The sequence below is a fragment of the Canis lupus genome, chromosome 25 (assembly GCF_048164855.1).
Source record: "Canis lupus baileyi chromosome 25, mCanLup2.hap1, whole genome shotgun sequence".
Taxonomy (NCBI): domain Eukaryota; kingdom Metazoa; phylum Chordata; class Mammalia; order Carnivora; family Canidae; genus Canis; species Canis lupus.
Window position 1 is genome coordinate 25,773,725 of NC_132862.1, and position 18,630 is coordinate 25,792,354.

At 40.6% G+C, this 18,630-nt stretch overlaps 2 protein-coding genes across 5 annotated transcripts in view; one reads left to right on the forward strand and one right to left on the reverse strand.

The window, feature by feature from the left end:
- The window catches only part of GYS2 (glycogen synthase 2), a 60,427-nt gene extending 54,752 nt beyond the window's left edge, over window positions 1-5,675 (forward strand). For both annotated transcript variants that reach the window (XM_072798743.1, XM_072798742.1), the window contains exon 16: window positions 1,395-5,675. In XM_072798743.1, the coding sequence (XP_072654844.1) occupies window positions 1,395-1,616 (222 nt within the window). In that variant the 3' untranslated portion in view covers window positions 1,617-5,675. The remainder of the gene's footprint in view (window positions 1-1,394) is intronic.
- SPX (spexin hormone) lies at window positions 5,669-13,889 on the reverse strand. Of its 3 annotated transcripts, XM_072798747.1 has the most exons (6): window positions 13,360-13,889; window positions 13,112-13,169; window positions 12,091-12,153; window positions 11,082-11,165; window positions 7,203-7,254; window positions 5,669-6,635 (listed from the first exon to the last, which is right to left on the reverse strand). In XM_072798747.1, the coding sequence occupies exons 2-6, from the start codon at window positions 13,131-13,133 to the stop codon at window positions 6,632-6,634; spliced, it is 225 nt and encodes a 74-aa protein (XP_072654848.1). In that variant the 5' UTR covers window positions 13,134-13,169; window positions 13,360-13,889; the 3' UTR covers window positions 5,669-6,631. The 3 variants fall into 3 exon arrangements, with proteins under 3 accessions (XP_072654848.1, XP_072654847.1, XP_072654846.1); XM_072798746.1 differs by lacking the exon at window positions 7,203-7,254; XM_072798745.1 differs by lacking the exons at window positions 13,112-13,169; window positions 13,360-13,889 and having other exon boundaries at window positions 12,091-12,345.
- Window positions 13,890-18,630: the final 4,741 nt, after the last annotated feature.

The window sequence follows — 18,630 nt, forward strand, 5'->3', positions numbered from 1 at the left end:
ATATGCAAGCACAAGAGTCATCAAATTCAGGGAGTCCCCAAAGCTAGATCTTCATCAATAACTTATAAATCTCTAAGTTCAGATGTAATTTCTCAATCAAGAGTCCCTTTTACCATAATTGATTTTGCCTAATAATAATGTAATGGTATTCCATCTTTATCAAGTGTCAAGGGAAACATCTCAGAAGTTAACCCAAGGTAAAATTTGCTCATGTAGAAGGTGACACGGTTTTAGAAACCTTTCAAAATACAAATTCCAACTTCATGTTCAGGATTTTAACAGAATTAATTGCTTTGCTTGTTTAGAGGCAGTCGTTCAACTTGATAGTTCAGCTATATTCATCCATTTATTCAACTTATTCAATTAATAAGTACTGAGCTCCTACTCTGGGCCAGGTCCTAAGTGCATGAATCAGCTCCTTTTCCCTTCTTTTCTTTTTCTTAAATTGCTTTCTGGTGAAATATCTGAACCTTGAAATGATGTATAGGTATCACATGATAATGTACAAAAAGAGTTGAAATACAGAATGACAAGTGTTGTAACTATTTTGTACAGCTGTCCTCCCTAGTCAAACATGTGCTCTCTCAAAGGGCAAGAATCATATTTTTCTTCTTTGTTTCCTCAGTGGCATTATAGTGGCTGACCCATAGTTGTGCTTAGTGCTCATTTACCAAATGAGTTATCTCAGTGAATCTTAGGTAGAAGAGAAATTTGATTAAACCTAGTGATATTTGCTCATTAACTGAAATTAAAGTAACTGGTGGAATTTCAGGGTCAACTAAGTGCCCTGGCTTCAGAATGTCTTTCTAGTGGTGGCTGTCCATGGCATGTCCAGGATGCCCATGTTCTGCTATTTTGTTCAGCAAATCTGCAAAGTGGCATTGAGACAAACAATATCAGCAGTGTAACACGATGATTGATGTTAAAGACTAGGGAGTGATCACAGCACTGGTACAAATCTTTGCTCTACCACTTACATGCTGCATGACCTTGGTCAAGTTATCTGGCATCTCTAACCCTCAATTTTCTTCTATAAATGGGAAAAACAAATTTATTGGTGTTGTCACAAGGATTAAATAAGATTACATATAAATAGTATATATATAATTATATTAGATAGATAGATAGATAGATAGATAGATAGATAGATAGATAGATAGATAGCAAGCACCTGGAATATTTCAGTGTATAATGAAAGAAAGCTATTTATTTAATGAATCTCTCTTGAGCTTGGTGGCACCAGAGTCAAGAGGAATCAAAGATAATAATAGCCCTTGAACAGACCACAAAAAATATCCAACTATGTTTTATATTAAATGCATATGCAAAGTGTTTACATCATTGAAAAATCAAGAAGTTGTTACAAGTTTGTGACTTATTTTTATCTTTGGCAGACCGAAGGATTTAAATACCCCAGGCCTTCCTCAGTTCCACCTTCCCCTTCAGGGTCTCAGGTCTCTAGTCCTCAAAGCAGTGATGTGGAAGATGAAGAAGAGGATGAGCGATACAATGAGGAAGAGGAGGCTGAAAGGGATCGGTTAAATATCAAGTCACCATTTTCTCTGGGCCGTGTTCCTCGTGGGAAGAAGAAGCTGCATGGAGAATACAAGAACTGAATTCCATGCTGGTCAAACAGAGCTCATGTAGTAAGAACAGAGGAAGAGTGATTATTTAAAGAAAAGAAAGTGCTACACATTTCATTCTCTTCTTCTCAATGTTACAACAGGATTTATTCTCTGCCTATGAAGGGGAGAAGATGAAGTGAATGGCAATTTGGTAATTTCTAATAAAATTCAAGTTATTTTCTTTCCCCCACTCCTTTATTCCCAGTAAATTTAGGCATGAGGAGGAGTGTTCATTAAAGGAGGAAGACTAGAAGTATTTTTAAAATGGTTAATTTAAGCAATAAGAATTTTCATTTGCTAGTGTACATTTTGAAATTAGCATCACCATAATCCTGTGCTTAATATTTATACAACTGCTGTATCTACCAAACAAGTCTCCTATTTTCCCCAAAAGCGATCCTGATCTGAGCCCATATTTTAAATAACTCGATCTTTAGTGATTATTTTCATGTTTCACATGACTCAGAGCCATAAGTTTCTATCTAGCTCTGAACACAATAAAAAATCCATAAGAAAAAAGCTGTCTTAAATCCAGATCCTGATACATAGTAATTCATATTTACAAGGTCACTTCTCAACTTAATGATGGGAAGATGTTACCATCTGCACTATACCATCTGACTGTAACAATTTTTCTATTCTTTAAAAGGAAAGCTGTTTGGAAGGAAAACTTGGTCAGTCTTCAGTCTTTTAAAATCCAAATAAATTAATATATCGATATTTAATATTAAGATCAAAATATCAATTAAGCTTTCATTGATGTCTCGTTTTCAATTATTTAGACATTTAAATAAGACAAACTGTATAAAATACCTGCTATGAAATAGTGCCTTATAAAGTATAACATTTAAAGCTGTCTTTTAAAAAATTAAAAAAAGAAAATATAGAGTCTACTTAATTATAATAAGGGCAATGTCTCTAACACATCCATGATGTGCTTAGAGACATTGTTGAATGATTGTAGTTTAACATATTTATGCTTTAAATGTAATGAAATCTATATAGGTAAAAAAAAAAAAAGAAACAATCCACAAACCGCACCTTCACTCTTGGATTATTATTTCCACAACTTAAGTATTATTGCACTTAGATCACAATGAATAGGTTGTTTGGCATATCAATTGACCTGGATCTGCAGAGGTTTCTCCTTCTCCTTCTCTTTCTCCTTCTCCTTCTCCTTCTCCTTCTCCTTCTCCTTCTCCTTCTCCTTCTCCTTCTCCTTCTCTTTCTCCTTCTCCTTCTTCTTCTCTGCAGAAGTTTTAAACAAGTTTTAGTCTGGGGAGCCTGGCTGGCTCAGTTGGTGGAGCATGTGACTCTCCATCTCAGGGTTGTAAGTTTGAGCCCCATGATGGGTGTGGAGATTACTTAGCAATGAGAAAGAAAGGAAAGGAAAGGAAAGGAAAGGAAAGGAAAGGAAAGGAAAGGAAAGGAAAGGAAAGGAAAGGAAAGGAAAGGAAAGAGAAAGAGAGAGAGGCAGAGACACAGGCAGAGGGAGAAGCAGGCTCCATGCACCGGGAGCCCGATGTGGGATTCGATCCCGGGTCTCCAGGATCGCCCTGGGCCAAAGGCAGGCACCAAACCGCTGCGCCACCCAGGGATCCCCTGGAAAAAAATTTTTTTAAGACTTTATTTATTTATGAGAGACACACAGAGGGAGAGAGAGAGAGAGAGAGGCAGAGAGAGAAGCAGGCTCCACGCAGGGAGCCCAACGTGGGACTTGATCTCAGGTCTCCAGGATCACACCTGCAGGCTGAAGGTAGCGCTAAACCTCTGGGCCACTGGGGCTGCCCTAGTGGAAAACTGTAATACAGCTCTCCTACTGTCTGCCCCATTGTTAAGAAAAAGTAGATGAAGGTATCCACCTTCATCATAAGCCACAAATCAGGTCACAGTGGAAGATGGTTGCAAACTCACTTCACTTAGAGATTCAGGAAAAAGAGAAATAAATTACCTAAAACCTAATCCTTGAAAAATGCCTGTCGATGCCAATTAACCCAATGTCTGCAGAGCAGTTTGGGAACGTCTGCACAAGAAGTCAGAAAATATGAGAGGGATTTGTATTACAATATAAATACTCATTCGCTGAAGTGTCAGAAAAATCTCATGATAAAAAGAGGTTTAATGTTACAATAACCATAAAAATATATTCCTAGTAAAGTGGCATAATGTGTATATTCAAATGATATCCGTGGTTGGTAACTGGCTAGTCCACTGTTATTGAAAGCATGAGGTTTCCTCAGTAAAATAGCTTCTTTAAAAAAATATTTATTTGAGAAATCTCTACACCAAATGTGGAGCTCAAACTCATGATCCCAAGATCAAGATTCTCATGTTCTTCTGACTAAGCTAGCCAGGAGCCCCAGTAAAATAGCTTCTTAATATAAAACTTTAAAATTCAAGTGCTTTTTTTAAAAAAAAATGGAAGAGCAGTTCTCTAATTAGAAATGAGTACAAATGATAGAGCTTGTGGAAATTCACAGACTTGCGAACACCTGGTTTTGAGCCGCCTAGTTCCACCCTGCACTCGCTCCTCTATTCCGAGAGCTGCTGCCCCTGGATTCCATCTTCTTCCTCCAGTCATTTGTTTGTCCTCTCCCCAAGACTGACAAAGCCAGATGAGGAGCAACAGACAGGATTGTTAGTAGAAGACTGTTTCTAGCACAGTACCTTATATACAGTAGCTGCACAAATGAATGGTCTCCCTGGGAGTAGAGGTACAGAAAAATTGATGTTTTTAAAGTGTATGTATTCATAAGCTGGAGTACAGGAACTATAGAAAATAGTCAATGTGTGCTTGACCAGCTAACAGAAGACTTTTTTAATGCATTGGACCACCCTCTTCCTTCCATGTTAAGAATTAGGGTGAGCAGAGCTGGTTTTACATATACTGATGAGAATATCAAATGTTGCAAGTGCTCTGCTAATTGTTTCCCAGGGCAAGGAGGACTCAGGAGAGGGACTGGTCAAATGTACTTGGGGAGGCCTAAAGGGTGAGGATACACTTATGTGAAGTCACACGGGGGGTACAATTGCCAGCTTCACACGGGGCAGGCAGAGGGAGTGGGAGAGGGAGAAGCTGGCTCGCCGCTGAGCAGAGAGCAGGACCTGGGCTCAATCAAAGGACCCTGGGATCATGACCTGAGCCGCAGGCAGATGCCCAACCCACTGAGCCACCCAGGCGCCCACCCAGTTTTAAAACACAAGCCCTACAAATGTGAACATCTTTTGTCCATTTCAATTTTGAAAAATCTAGAAATAAAGAGAATTGCAAAGATATTCCAAGAGACATAGAATGTTATAGCAGCTGGGCATAGGGGCTTGTATGCAAATACCATGTTAATGAGGCACATCTGTACAGCAGAACAATATTCAAGGAATTCAAGCACGTATACAATACTTGGTACTATATATCATATGAATTGTATTCTAATACGATACTGTATTGTTTTAATAATTGTTGCTTATTTGGAAAGTTTTTGAAAACTTTTTAAATTTCAAGTGTGAAATGCTTGAGATTTTTCTATTTAGTAGTGGGAAGAATTATTTCACATGTTGGGGTTTTAAAATAGTCTTGGAGTAAGCATAATATTTAAATAGCCAGTATGTACACACCTATATCGATGAGCAAAATCTCAATAAACTGGACATAGGTATTATCTAGAAAATCCACTTAAAGTCAAATCATAACAAATCACAGATGCCTATTATGATACCACATAATTTTTTAATGTTAACATATTTTTTGGAAGAGATAAATGTAACAATTACTTGAATATAGTTTCATTGTTCAGTTATGATACAAGATACAGACAAATCTTATAAGCAGGGTTTTAATTTCATAACACAGTGAAATTGTAATTCCAAGGTACAGGTACATTCACATAAAGAAATCCTTTAGCTACTGAATAATGACTATATACTGATGACAGTAAGAATTAACAATACTTTCCACTATGACATTTATCAATAACAACTCTCAACTAATTAGGTGAAAAAAAATTAACATGTTGATCATATTGTAATTCCAAATAAATAGGTTATTATGCTCGCTGTGGATGTGTCTGTGTGTTTGTGCATATGTATTTCTTCAGACAGTTTTCATAGTTTTGAGGAGAAGCAGATTAGGCATATCACTGTATACTGATGTTATCGGGGTGCCTTTATATAACATTTTAATGTAAAATACAGCCTAGAGCTTTAGTTAATTAGAGTAAGCAGAGTCTATTTAGCTGAGGAACATGAGTCATCTCTGAAAAACCGGTTTGTTCCTTTTGTACAATATACACAGGAGTGGAGTGTGTCTCCGGCTTATTTCCCAGTAACTTCCTGAATTCAGGGTGATCCCCAAAGAGCGCAAATGGGAGTTCCCCACAGTGGGACCCTCTACCAGCCTCACAGATTCCCTTTTCTCCCCTTCAGCAGCTACACTGAAGGGTTCTTATTCAGGGCTTCTTCCTAGTCACCTCCATCCCTCTTCTCTTCCTAACAACTTAGTCTCCAAGATGAACCACTAAGAGAACACGCTCTACTCTTTCCCATCCTGCCATGCTCCCCACCTCACCCACCACGGAGTTGGACGAAAGGCAGAAAAGGAGAGGGAGGTTTGCAGCTGAGTACAAGACAATGCAAAGGATAAGGGAATGAAAAAATCAATGACTAAGACCCACTAGATCAAGATGGATATTTGTTGTAATAAATAGAAAGCATGCTCTAAAGAGTCTCCAGCTTTATAATTATGAATGGGAGTAAGACACAAGGTGACCTAAACAGGACCAGAAGCAATGATGTTCTCAGCTAAGAACCCTACATTACCTTTGCTTCTGGGAAGAATAAAACTGGTTATGCATGTTCCCATCATTACAACTGGAGTAAAAGGGTGCAAGGGCTTTATTTACATGGTTCATGTTTTCAACGAGAATGGAACTGTATTGGACTATAATCTGGTTTATTTTCACCAGTTTAGTAGACTGTCTTCTAGGACACTGGTTTGATCAAAGTTTTCTTCTCTAGCTGTAAGAAAAAAAATACATAAACACATTTCCCTGTGTTTTAAAAGGGGAAGGGATAAGATGAAGAGGTCCTCAAGAAATAAACATTTAGTTTCCTAAATTCTATTAACCCCTGCCCTTTGCTACTGAGAATCTGAAAAAATGTGTTTTGATTGATTGGGTTTTAAAAACCTTCCTCCTCAGCTCAAGACACATAACAGAACTCACATTTCACATCAGACTTCCTCCAAAATGAATGAAACTGTAATGTGCTATGTTTGGTAGCAATCCGAAAAGGCTATGTATCTTGCCTCATGTCTTAAATACCCACCAATAGAACCATTCGATTGTCTCTGGTAACTTCCTGTTAACAGTGTGTCTTATTTGCACTTTTGCACATATTCTGCTTATTTACTGAGCTAGACTAGGCCTGGGGAGGAAATGAGACAAAGAGAAGGGACACTTGTTGGCTGGATGAAATTGCCAAATTTTAGAGCATGAGGTATCACTTCCGGGGCAGGGTAGCTAAGGAGTCAGATGACAGCAGTTACCTGAGACTGTAACAATGGGTGGAAAAACTAAAACCTACCATAGGGCAGGGAGAAGGAGTTGCCAGAATAACAGTCTCAGGAACAGCTGCTCTTTAAAGAGAAGGAAAAAAAAATTCAGTAAGAAGGGCATCCTTGGGGCACCTGGGTGGCTCAGTGGTTGAACATCTGCCTTCGGCTCAGGTCATGATCCTGGGGTCCTGGGATTGAGTCCTGCATCAGGCTCCACACAGGGAGCCTGCTTCTTCCTCTGCCTATGTCTCTGCCTCTCTCTGTGTCTCCCATGAATAAAGAAATAAAATATTTTTTTTTAAAAGGGCATTCTTGTATATCGTGAACTAAAATAACTCACCTTATAAAATAAGAGCCTATCAAATAATACTTAGGTACTTTAGAATAGAAATATTAAAGGTGGCTAGTAATTAACATATCTTATGGAAATTCAAAACTTCCCATCAATTTAAGCAAGTAGATTGTGTTTCCTTATTTCATCACCAGAAACAAGCTACTCTGGAAACATCAGTGAGCAAAAAAATACATTTCTTTTCCAAGAAAGACTTGAGGTTGGGACCTTTAATCATCCACCCTTCTCTAAAGTTTTTTTTCCTTTTTTTTTTAAATTTAAATTTTAGTCAGCTAACATCCAATGCAACATTTGTTTTCCAAAGTCTTCCCTAAAGTTTGGAATGAAGATCCTTCTTTCCCTCCTTAAAATTACCTTCCCTCTTTCCATTCTAGCTCTTTTTTTTTTTCTGGCTCCATGCATCTTCCCAGCAACCAAATCTAAAACTTCTCTTTTGATCCATTTTTACCAGCAGTCTCCTCCTACTAATTTCAACAAATAGTAAGTGCGCCAAATGTTGATTTTAGAAAAGATCACCTTGGAGGTAGTAGCATCCTCTACCCATTATCCAGCTATTTCTCACCTTTTCATTGCAAGAGTTCTGATTGCCATGCTAGCTAGTACTTGCTTTCTTCTTGTCCCAAATTCCCTCTCAAGAAGGTTTCACAAGTGGCAGGACAGTAGCAAGTGGTGTCACTGAGCAGGGGCTGAGCGGAAATCTTGTGGCCTGCTGTTCAATGACCCCACCTAGCCAACACGATCTTCCTCTCTGGTTGATGTCTTCTCTCACTAACCATTACTCTACATGTGATGCTTTCATCACTCGTTTCTTGAAACTTTCCACCCTTGATTTCTGGATATGCTATTATTCGGGTTCTTCTCTTAACATTCCTGCCTTCTCCTTGAAATGTCCCTTCACTGATACGACCTTCCTCCTTTTCCCTTAATCTCTAGGTACTCTCTGAGGCAAATCCTTTATGATCTGCCCTTTCCTTTAAGGCCTCAGCTGTTGAACAAGCCTTAAAGAGATTTCGATTTTCATGGCTCAGCCTTTATTAACTGGTTCTGCATTTCCAGTTGTTCCCAAATCTGCCCAATCATCAGAATCATTTGGGGTAACTTCTCAAGGATACAGATTCTGAGGCCTCATTCAAGTTTTGAAGAGTCAGAATCTCTGGTGGGTCTAAGGCTGAGAAATCAGTATTTTGAGGAAGCTCTCCAGTTAACTCTATGGAGCCAGTCCATAGATGGATAGTTGAGAACCACTGACCTACACACTTTTACTCACTGGACCATCTCTGTCATCTCAGACTGAACCTTAATTATACCCATGGAAATGTTCATTCATCGCCAGCATCACCATTTCAAAATGGGCTTGACTCTGGATTCCCTTTCATCTCCTCAGTGAATAGTTATCCCACGTTATTTATTCTTCTTTCCAGTATTCCTTAGAGTGGAGCCTCCCCATCCATTCCCACTGACTGGCTGCTCCTCATCTCTGCAATCCTGCAGTTTCTATTCACATTCCTTGGCTTCTCCCTGATTCCCCTCTGCGATCTGTCTTCTTGGAGACAATGCAGTTGGCGGCTGGCCTGGCATAATGGGGAGTGCTGTAGAGTCACACCAACGAGATGTGAAGTAAAATCCCAACATAGCTTCTTACTAACTGCGTAACCTTAGGAAAGTAAATACACCTCATAAAGGTTCAATTTTCTGAGCCCGAAAGATTCCCATTCACATCTGGCACATAGTAGACCTTCCTGTATTGTTCCAATTGTTACAGTTCTTATTGTTACTCTCTGGGCCATAATCACATTCAGCCTTCTTCACTGAATCATCACTATGCTCTGAATGCAGAGGGCATTTTACTGATTCTCAAAGAGTAAATTACCTTTGTTCTTTATCCCAGTTCCAGTAAGTACCTGCTGTAGAAGAATGGGCAAGCTACTTAATCTTTCTGTGCCTCCATTTCACCTGGCAAGTGTGGATAATAATATGCTTACCCCCCTGGGTCACTATGATGGTTAAATGTATTAATCTATATCACATGCTGGCCCCCCTGCATTATGGTAAGCCCTCAACAACTATTAGCTCAAGGTACTAGTCATAGTAGCAGATAATCATCATCCTAGCCCTGATATAACCACTCCGCCTGCGTTCTGCTATTCTACTTTAAAAAATATATATATATTTTATTTATTTATTTATTTATTTATTTATTTATTTATTTATTTGAGAGAGAGAGAGAGCACATATGAGCACAAATGCGGGTGCAGGAGAGGGACAGAGGGAGAAGCAGACTCCATACTGAGAAGGGAGACCCCTTGGGGTGGGTGCTGATTTCAGGATTCTGAAATCATGACCTGAGCCGAAGACAGACACTTAACCAACTGAGCCACCCAGGTGCTTCTCACCCTATTTTTTTTGCTGCAATGGTTGTTCTCATTCCTGCTTACCCTTAATCTGCTTTCTTTTCTGCCTGTCGCAATAGCTGGCACCTAGCAGGCATAGTGCATATGTGCTGAGTTAAGGATTATACCCCTCTACCCACCTACTCAGTCCTTGTTCTGAGTTCAGAAGGCTCCCAAACCCACTTTCTTGCATTTACTTCTCATCAGTACTTTTTTCACAAGAAAACCATAAGCCTGAAGCCAGAAAGTACCCTTCCTTTCTTCTTTTCCCCGCATGGTCCATCTAATACTAGGCCCAGAGGATATATATGTCTTCTCTATTAGCATAAGTGTCGGAACACTAGGCCAGAAGCCTGTGCTTTGAACATCAGACTCCTCACTATAAATCTTCTAAATATTTAAACATTTAAATAATGTCACAAGATGGCATCATTTCAATTTTTGAGAGGGAAAATTCTAGGTCTGTTTATTATGCTTTGATGATCTCTTGTTAATAGTAATTAAAATTATGTATCTTGTTTCAATTGGCTCTCATAGCAATCCTACACATGTGTATAATTATTCCATTTTACCAGAAATGATACTAAGACTCAGGGTTATCCAGCTGGTAGAGCAGCAGAACCAGGATTTGAACCCAGCCTGTTATATACTCCAAAGCTCTGGCTTATCTATTACCAAGATGCCTTAATTCAACTAGTGGTTTCAGTGCTACATGGGCAGAGTGTCTCTAATTGAAGATACACCTAATCTTTGTATAGAAGAAGTTGTATAATGTAATGAAAATTACACAGGCTTGGAATTAGAACTGGCCCATATCTACTGGGATGAACCATATGATATTGCTATATGCAAATATAAAATAGTTCATTTTCAGCAATTTCATTTGGTTGTAAGTGAAACAAGGTTAGGGTAGGCTCTGGATTATGAAATTAATATGAAATCCCCCAGTGTCCTCAAGGAAATGTTTTTATGTTCCCGGGGATTCCTTTAATGAGTAATGTACTAATGTTTATATAATAAACATGTCTGAGTTTCTGGAGCTGGGAGCAACTGTTAATTATATTAAAAAATCTGAATAAAGGCAACTTTGTTGTATTCAACACAGAATCCCAAAAGTAATTAAAGCTATGCTGTCCTGCAGCTGAAAGAGGTCACTATACTTGTACCTTCTTGTGGTTTCTGCAAGGAAGTTAAGAGCAGAGCTGCTGCCTCTGGAAGAGTTAGTAGTTGGGGATTTGGGCTTCGCCTTTCTGGAGGAAAAAAAAAAGTATACACAGATTCTATTAGCATTTAAATATTCCTACTGTGATATGCTATACATCGAAAAACCTTCTGAAAGAGACTTGATCCCTTAGCAAATCACCCCCCCCCCTTTACACAGAAGATTAATTTTTATGAATTGGAACATTCTACACTTCTCTGGGATGTTACTTACAATTGGTTATGTTGTGTTATTACAGGTATGGAAGAGAATTTATATACTACAGAGAATTTCATGAAAGGAGGATGGATTAAGGTAAATTACTCTGAATAATTTCACCCTTCAGAGCATAAAATGCACTGTTTGGGGGGAAATATTTAGATGTAATGGATAGTCCTGGGAGCCTGAGCTACTTCTCTCTTTCTGTCCAAAGCTATTTGAAATAATAATCTACATTCTTACATGAGTAAAGCAAATAAGTCTCTGGCCCTATTCTTAATGGCCCCTATCTATTAACTATTTCTGGTTTTGAACTGCTTTAGAGCCCCTTCTAGTAATGTAATAGGGGCGTACATTTGAAGTTTCCAGGTAAAGTACTAATAACAACAAAAACATTTAAAAGGAAATCTTTAAAGGTCTTGCCATAAAAGGGGAGGTACATTTTCGAGGCAGTTGCACCATTCTCGCTCCCACTCCTTTCCTCCTGGAAGGTGAACCCCCAGGCCCGGCCCGGCCCGGCTCGGATAGCTCCCCCGGGACCAGAGGGCCGGAGCAGCCGAGACGGGATTCAGCTTCGGGAGCCTCAGTTCCAGCCTCTGCCGCCCATAGAGCGGGGCACCGGCTGCGGCTTCAGCTGGGCGCCGGCTGGCTGTCCCCGATGAGGCTCCGGAGCCACGACCCTGCCGAGCGCGGCCTGCCCGGGGGTCCTGCGGTGAGTCGCCGCTGACCCCAAGCCTCCTCCCTCGCTCACTCACCCGGCGGCGGCCGGTCCGAGGGGTCCTTCTTCCGGCTCTGGTCCGAGATGAAGCGGCGCCCCTCTGCAAAGGCGAGACGTGGGGCTCAGCGCCCTCCGGGTGCTCCACATCGGGGTTAAACTGGGCTCAGCGCCGGGAGTCCCCAAGGCGCGACGGGTCCGCCCTGGACTGCCAGTTTTCTGGAGCTCGGCGTGCAACCCGGGGCTGGATCAGGCGCCCTGCCTGCGCCCTGCCCCCGCGCCTGCCTGTCCGGGTCCCGGTCCCTGCCCGCGCCCAGCTCCTGCCCTGCCCGCACCTGCTGCACCCTGCACCCGTCCGCCGGCGCCCTGCCCCCGCCCTGCTCCTGCCCTGCCCGCACCTGCTGCACCCTGCACCCGTCCGCCGGCGCCCTGCCCCCGCCCTGCTCCTGCCCTGCCCGCGCCTGCTGCACCCTGCACCCGTCTGCCCGCGCCCTGCCCGCGCCCTGCCCGCGCCCCGCTCCTGCCCTACCCGCAGCTGCTGCACCCTGCACCCGTCCGCCCGCGCCCTGCCCGCGCCCTGCCCGGGCCCCGCTCCTGCCCTGCCCGCAGCTGCTGCACCCTGCACCCGTCGGCCCGCGCCCTGCCCGCGCCCTGCCCACGCCTGCTGCACCCTGCATGCGTCTGCCCGCGCCCCGCTCTCGCCCTGCCGGCGCCCTGCCCGCCGCGGCAAATGATCAGTGGTCGGGTTCAAGGGTCCATGCGGTGTTTCCCAGGACACTCCAGAGTCTTCCTGTGCGGCAAGAGCCAGCAACGCCCCAGTTCGGGATGGAGAGGTTCTAATAATCAGTCTTTCTTTTCCATTGCCACACCCCCTGCTTGCTTGCTTGCTTTCTTTTTCTTTTTTCTTTCTTTCTTTTTTTTTTTCAAGACCAGGATGGCTTCGATTATTTAAGGGAACAAACTCGATGTTATTCTCTCCCCACACACCTATCCCATGGATTCATGCACCCCTAAGGATCTTCCTTTATTGCTGTCGGAAGAGCAAAGTATTTGGAACTTACGTGCGCCCTTCAGATAGAGCATAGATTGAGGAGTCCAGTTCCTTCTCTCAAAGAGTCCCTACAACCCAGGGAGAAGAGAAAAGCAGTTAGTAAGACATTGTAGCTCAGTCTTCTGTTAGAATAAAGAAAGGAAGAGAAGGAGGGAGAAGAGAGAGAGAAATAAAAAGAAAAAAAGGAAGGAAGGACGGAAGGTCAGAAGGAAGGAAAAGAAAGAACACCTAGGAGCCCCAGGTTTTGCGTTTGCTTACCTGTGGCGCACTGCTGGAACTTCCTAAGAAAGAAAACACTAGAAAAAGAGCCAAGGTTGTTGCCACCAGGCTTCTGAGTCCCTACAAGAAAAAATCAAAGAAAGTAATTTCTGTGCCTATAGCATCTCATACTTTCGTGACACCTGGACAATGACAAACCTCTTACTTTTCCATGTGCTCTGTTTTAATAATACTCAGTATGTGGAGGAGAGGGGAATTCCCAGTCTACCTTCTACTTAACTTACAAAGAATTCTTAAAAAAAAAAAAAAAAAAAAAAAACATTTAGAGGGAAGCTTGTGTGGCTCAGTGGTTGAGCCTTGCCTTTGGCTCAGGACTTGATCCCAGGGTCCTGGAGCCCTCGGATTCAGTTCCTTCAGGGGACTCTCCGCAGGGAGACTGCTTCTACCTCTGCTTATGTCTCTGCCTCTCTCTGTGTGTCTATCATGAATAGACAAATAATCTTTAAAAAAAATTAGAAATGTGTTATTTTTATTACCCAAATGAGTGATTTTTTTTGGTAGCAAAATCAAATGATTGATATTTTAAGGCATGTTGTTTAAATATCCTTTAGCCTATAAAATGCTTACTAGAGATAAAATAGGTAAAAAGTTATAAAGCTTTTTACAAATAGCTTAAAAGTCTCCAGTAAATAAAACTTTTACTTACCTTCATGTTCAGCTCCTTTCCAGAGCCTGCGATAACTGTAACTTTACCTGTCAGTTTTCTAATCTTGCTCTGAGAGTGGAGCTTTTAAATCTTAGTGTCAGGGACCCCTCCTGATCTTCAGTAGAGTTAGGGAGTCAATAGGGAATTCTTGTCAATATTCAAGATTGAGAGGATCTGACAATTTTTCCAGGGAGATTTGTTTGCAGGAAGTAAATAAATGATTGATGAGTGGACATCATTTATTTAGATACTGACCACATCGGTGAGGAGATATTCTGAATATATCAGCATCATTGCTTTTGCTTTTGCCACTAGCTTCCCAAAGTATTTATTAGTAGCAGAAAAAATTATTAACAAGCCCAGGCTGAATCAGAAGTAAATGAATCAAGTAAGCAAACTTGTCTTGTGTAGCTAGCTATCAAGCTATCACTGATGACTAAAGATGAATCCTTTGGGTAAAAATAAAAAGGTCAGGGAATCTTGATGGAATTTGACACCACTCCTTCACTTATATATCCATTCAGTTATTTAATAAACACTTATTGAATGCCTACTACGTATCAAACATTTTTCCTTTTAGTTCAAGAGACACAGCCATGCATTAAAAAGACATGGTCTCTGCTATGTTCAAGCTTATTTTCTAGTCAGAGGAGAAATATTGTAAATTAATAAACAGGTAAATAAGGTAATTTGAAAATGTTTTAAATACTTTATGAAGTAAAAATAAGTGAGGCGATATCATAAGTGGTGGAGTACTTTAGGGAAGGCAGCATTGAGGGGGTTCTGTAATATCAGGTAGAGTCAGACATGAGATGAGTCAGAGTGAGAATTAGTGTAACAGGCAGAAGAAAGAAAGACAAAATCTTGGGATGGCAAAGAATGTCTTGTTTGAGGAATGGGGAGGAGACCAATGAGGCCAAAGCTGAGTGGGTTAAGGGGTGATAATAGGGGAGAGCACTTTGAAATAAGGTTGGAGAGGGAGAAATGGGCCAGTTCATAGGGAAACGGTTATGAACAAGAGATGATGATGGCTTAGACTTGGGTGATACTTGCAGGGAATGGAAAGCCATAAATGAATTTGGGGTGTGTGTTGGAGGTAGAAAATATAGAACCTGTGGATAAATGGGATGTGAGAGTCCAAGAAAAATAAATCAAGGATGCGTCTTGGGTTTCTGGCTTAAACACTGGGTATGATAAAGCCATTTACTGAAATTAGAGTGTTCATAGGAGACAGTTAAGAGAGGTGAATTAAATTTGAATATTAAAATTGAAGCATACATTAAGCTTAAGTGTGAAGTAGGCAGTTGGCTATGTGAAACTCTGCAGAGTTCAGCAAAGAGGCCACCAGCCTACAGATTTTTTCTAAAGGCAGAAATGGTCAAGTTTAAGAATTAAGAATCGTAAGAATTTTAAGGCAGGAAAATGATTGGGATTGAACAAGAACGCTTAGAAAGTGAATGGAGTTAAGGACAGATGAGAGGGAAGAGCTCTGAAAACAAACATCTAGAGATGAGCAGAGGGAGAGCCAGGAAAGCAAATTGAGGTGAAGCCATCAGAAAAAAAAAAAAAAAAAAGTTAAATTCTCAGAGGTCACAAGACCATGGAAGCCAACAGAATATCCAACACTGTTGAGAGGTCATGTCAGATGAGCACCAGGAAGTGTGCACTGGATTTGGAAATATGAAGGTTTTTAAGAACATAAGCTAGATTGGAGTGTGTTGTTAGTGAAATAGAATATAAGGAAATAAGGATGAGTTCAGCATTTTTAAGTTAGCCTCACTACATTTCACTAAAAGGAGGAAAGGAAAATGAAGTTTTTGTTTTTTTTTTTTAAAGATGAGATATTTGAGAGTAGTGGAAGCGTATTATTTTTTTGCCTTTTGGTAATATCTGAACCCTTTCATTTTTAAGGAATTCCTAAAATGCCTTAAATTATGAATTATGGAATTTTGAATCTCTGTGGGAGGCAGAGGCTTCCTTCATTGTACAAGGTGAAAATGCCAGACACTTACTTTGTCAGCAACCCTAACAGGTAGGATGTGGGTATATGAAACAGGCTTCCCCAATCAGACACGCTGCCTCAGATGGGAAATTGGGAGCTTGGATGAAGTTGGAATCAGGAGAAACATTTTCTGGTGCAGCAGTGGTTGTGGTAAGCCTGTTTGTGGGGGCAATACTGCCTACAGTGCTGAAGTCAGATTCCAGGATGGTGATACCACCTGCAGTGTCCTGCTAAAATCAGGTTTGTCGGCTTCCTCTAATGACAACTAACAAACCATTTGCATAACACATATGCTGATGGAGATGATCAGGAGGAGACATTGATGATGCTGAAAAGAAGGTAACTGCAAGAAGAAATGTGTAGAATGTGACAGGGAAAGGATGCAAAGAATGTCGATATCCAGGTGAAACAGTTACATATATAGGCAGATACTGAACAAGGACCTGAATACTCACCATATGCTAAGCTATTGTAAATAAGAAAGATAATCCCTTTCCTCTAAATGTTAGTAGTTCCTCAGGAATTAATATGTATGTGAATCACCTGGGAATGTTGTAGATTCTGACTTAGTACAAGTGGGATGAGGTCTGAAATTCTGCATTTCTTTTCTTTTTCTATTTAAAGATTTTATTTATTTGAGAGAGAGCATGAACAGGTAGGAGGGGCAGAAGGATAGGGAGAAGCAGGCTCCCCGCTGAGCGGCAGGGGTGGGGGTGGCGACGCTCCATCCCAGGATGCTGGGATCATGACCTGAGCCTAAGGTAGACACTCAACTGTCTGAGCCACTGAAATTCTGCATTTGTAATAAACTCCCAGGTGATGCTGATAGATATTACTCTACTGATCCTAGGATATTTCGAATAGTAAAGATTTAGAGGATATTAGTGATAAAAATGAAACTTTGGAGTCTGTGTAGCTGGGAGAATGGCTAGCCATAGAAATATCAAGGAGTTTGGGGAGAGAACAGATAAACTTGGTATCTGCAAATACTTTTGTAAGAGAGATTGGGATTTGAGCACTTGATATTTAGACTTACCAGCCTGTGAAGACATGAACACTGAAGTTTGGTTAGTAAATGAGAAAAGTAGTCTGTAGGTAGAAACTTTACTCCCTTTAAGGCATAAATCAAGCCAGAAGGAGCCAAAGCTGTTACTGTAGTGTTTCCAACAATCTTAGGAGAGGGGAAAGATTAAAAACTAAGGACTAATAGATTAACACCAAAACTGGATAAAATCTAGTATTTTTTAAATGTCAGACTTCACGATTTTAGGATTTAATTTCACGGCATTACAGCAACTTCCAAAGAAAAGGACAATAAAAGAAATAAAATTATACATGTGTTTGTCTCAAAGGAACTTGTAAGTGAAACCCAGTTGCTAGGTCACCTAACAAACAAGCAAAATGCCGATCTCCCCCTCTCAGTACCAAAAAATCAGAAACATTTTAGAAAGAGGGACAGGAAAATGAGTCACCGATAAAACTGTGTTCTGAATTTACAACTCTAAGGATAAACATATGATGTAGTTTGTTTATAAAAGTTTCAGTAATGAATTCACAAGTAGATGCTTTCCATCAAAACTGCCATATTCAGTATAATATGCAGCAGTGAGAATGGTTTTGACAGATTATCAATATTGTAGTCTTATCAAAAGCAATGTGCTAGAATGCATTTGTCTAAAATGGCATTGCCTCCTAATAGGATTTTGTTAAATGACAACGTCAGGGCTTTTACAGGTCCAAACTTAGATGTGGGCTCAGAAAAGTTACTTGATAAAAGCCTTGACAGATAAGACCACTGAATTTTGTTCTGCTGACATTATGACCAGGTAATGGGCACTGGACAAATTAAGATAAACCCTTTTTAAAGGCATATAGTCAATGGGGAACATTTTGCCTGTATCACTGACTTTATCTGAATTCTTCCAGTTGACTGGAGCATGCCCAGGTCCTTATAGAATAATGGCCACTGTTCAAGTTGTAAATTTACCAAGATTAGTGAGTATTGTGTTCTTTTTTTTTTTTTTTTTTTTTAGTATTGTGTTCATATAGAAAACAGTTCCTATCTTGGGTAAAGTTACATGGATAATATGGCTATTATGATAATAAAAACTGCAAATTACTTCTTTGATGACAGAATGAAGGATTTTGGTATGATATGAATGAGCTCAATTGGTTCAATATTCTACTTTGGCTTAATTCTATGCCCGGGCTGGTCTGCCCCATAGACCAGCAGGCTCACGAACAGAAGTAACTTCCTCAGAAGGCTACCAGTCAGATTCAGGGGCACAGAGAAGTCCTGCTATCCAAAAATTAAACTCCCCATTCATTGCTGTGTTTACGGTCTTCCTTTTACTTAAGACTTAGAACCTCGAGAATCTCTTTTCTGTAACCAAGTAATATAGACAAGTGAAAAGTTCTATGAGAGGACAAGGATGGACCAGCTATTTTGCTATAGCAGATCAAGAAAGACATGATAGAAGTGAACTATTCTTGATTAGGTCTTGAGAGCTAGTAAAGGTAAGGTGGTGGAAAAGTGTGCCAGGCACTCTACTTTTGTATCCTACCTCTTACATGGGGTACAGGTAGCAGAAGGGTAAAGGTG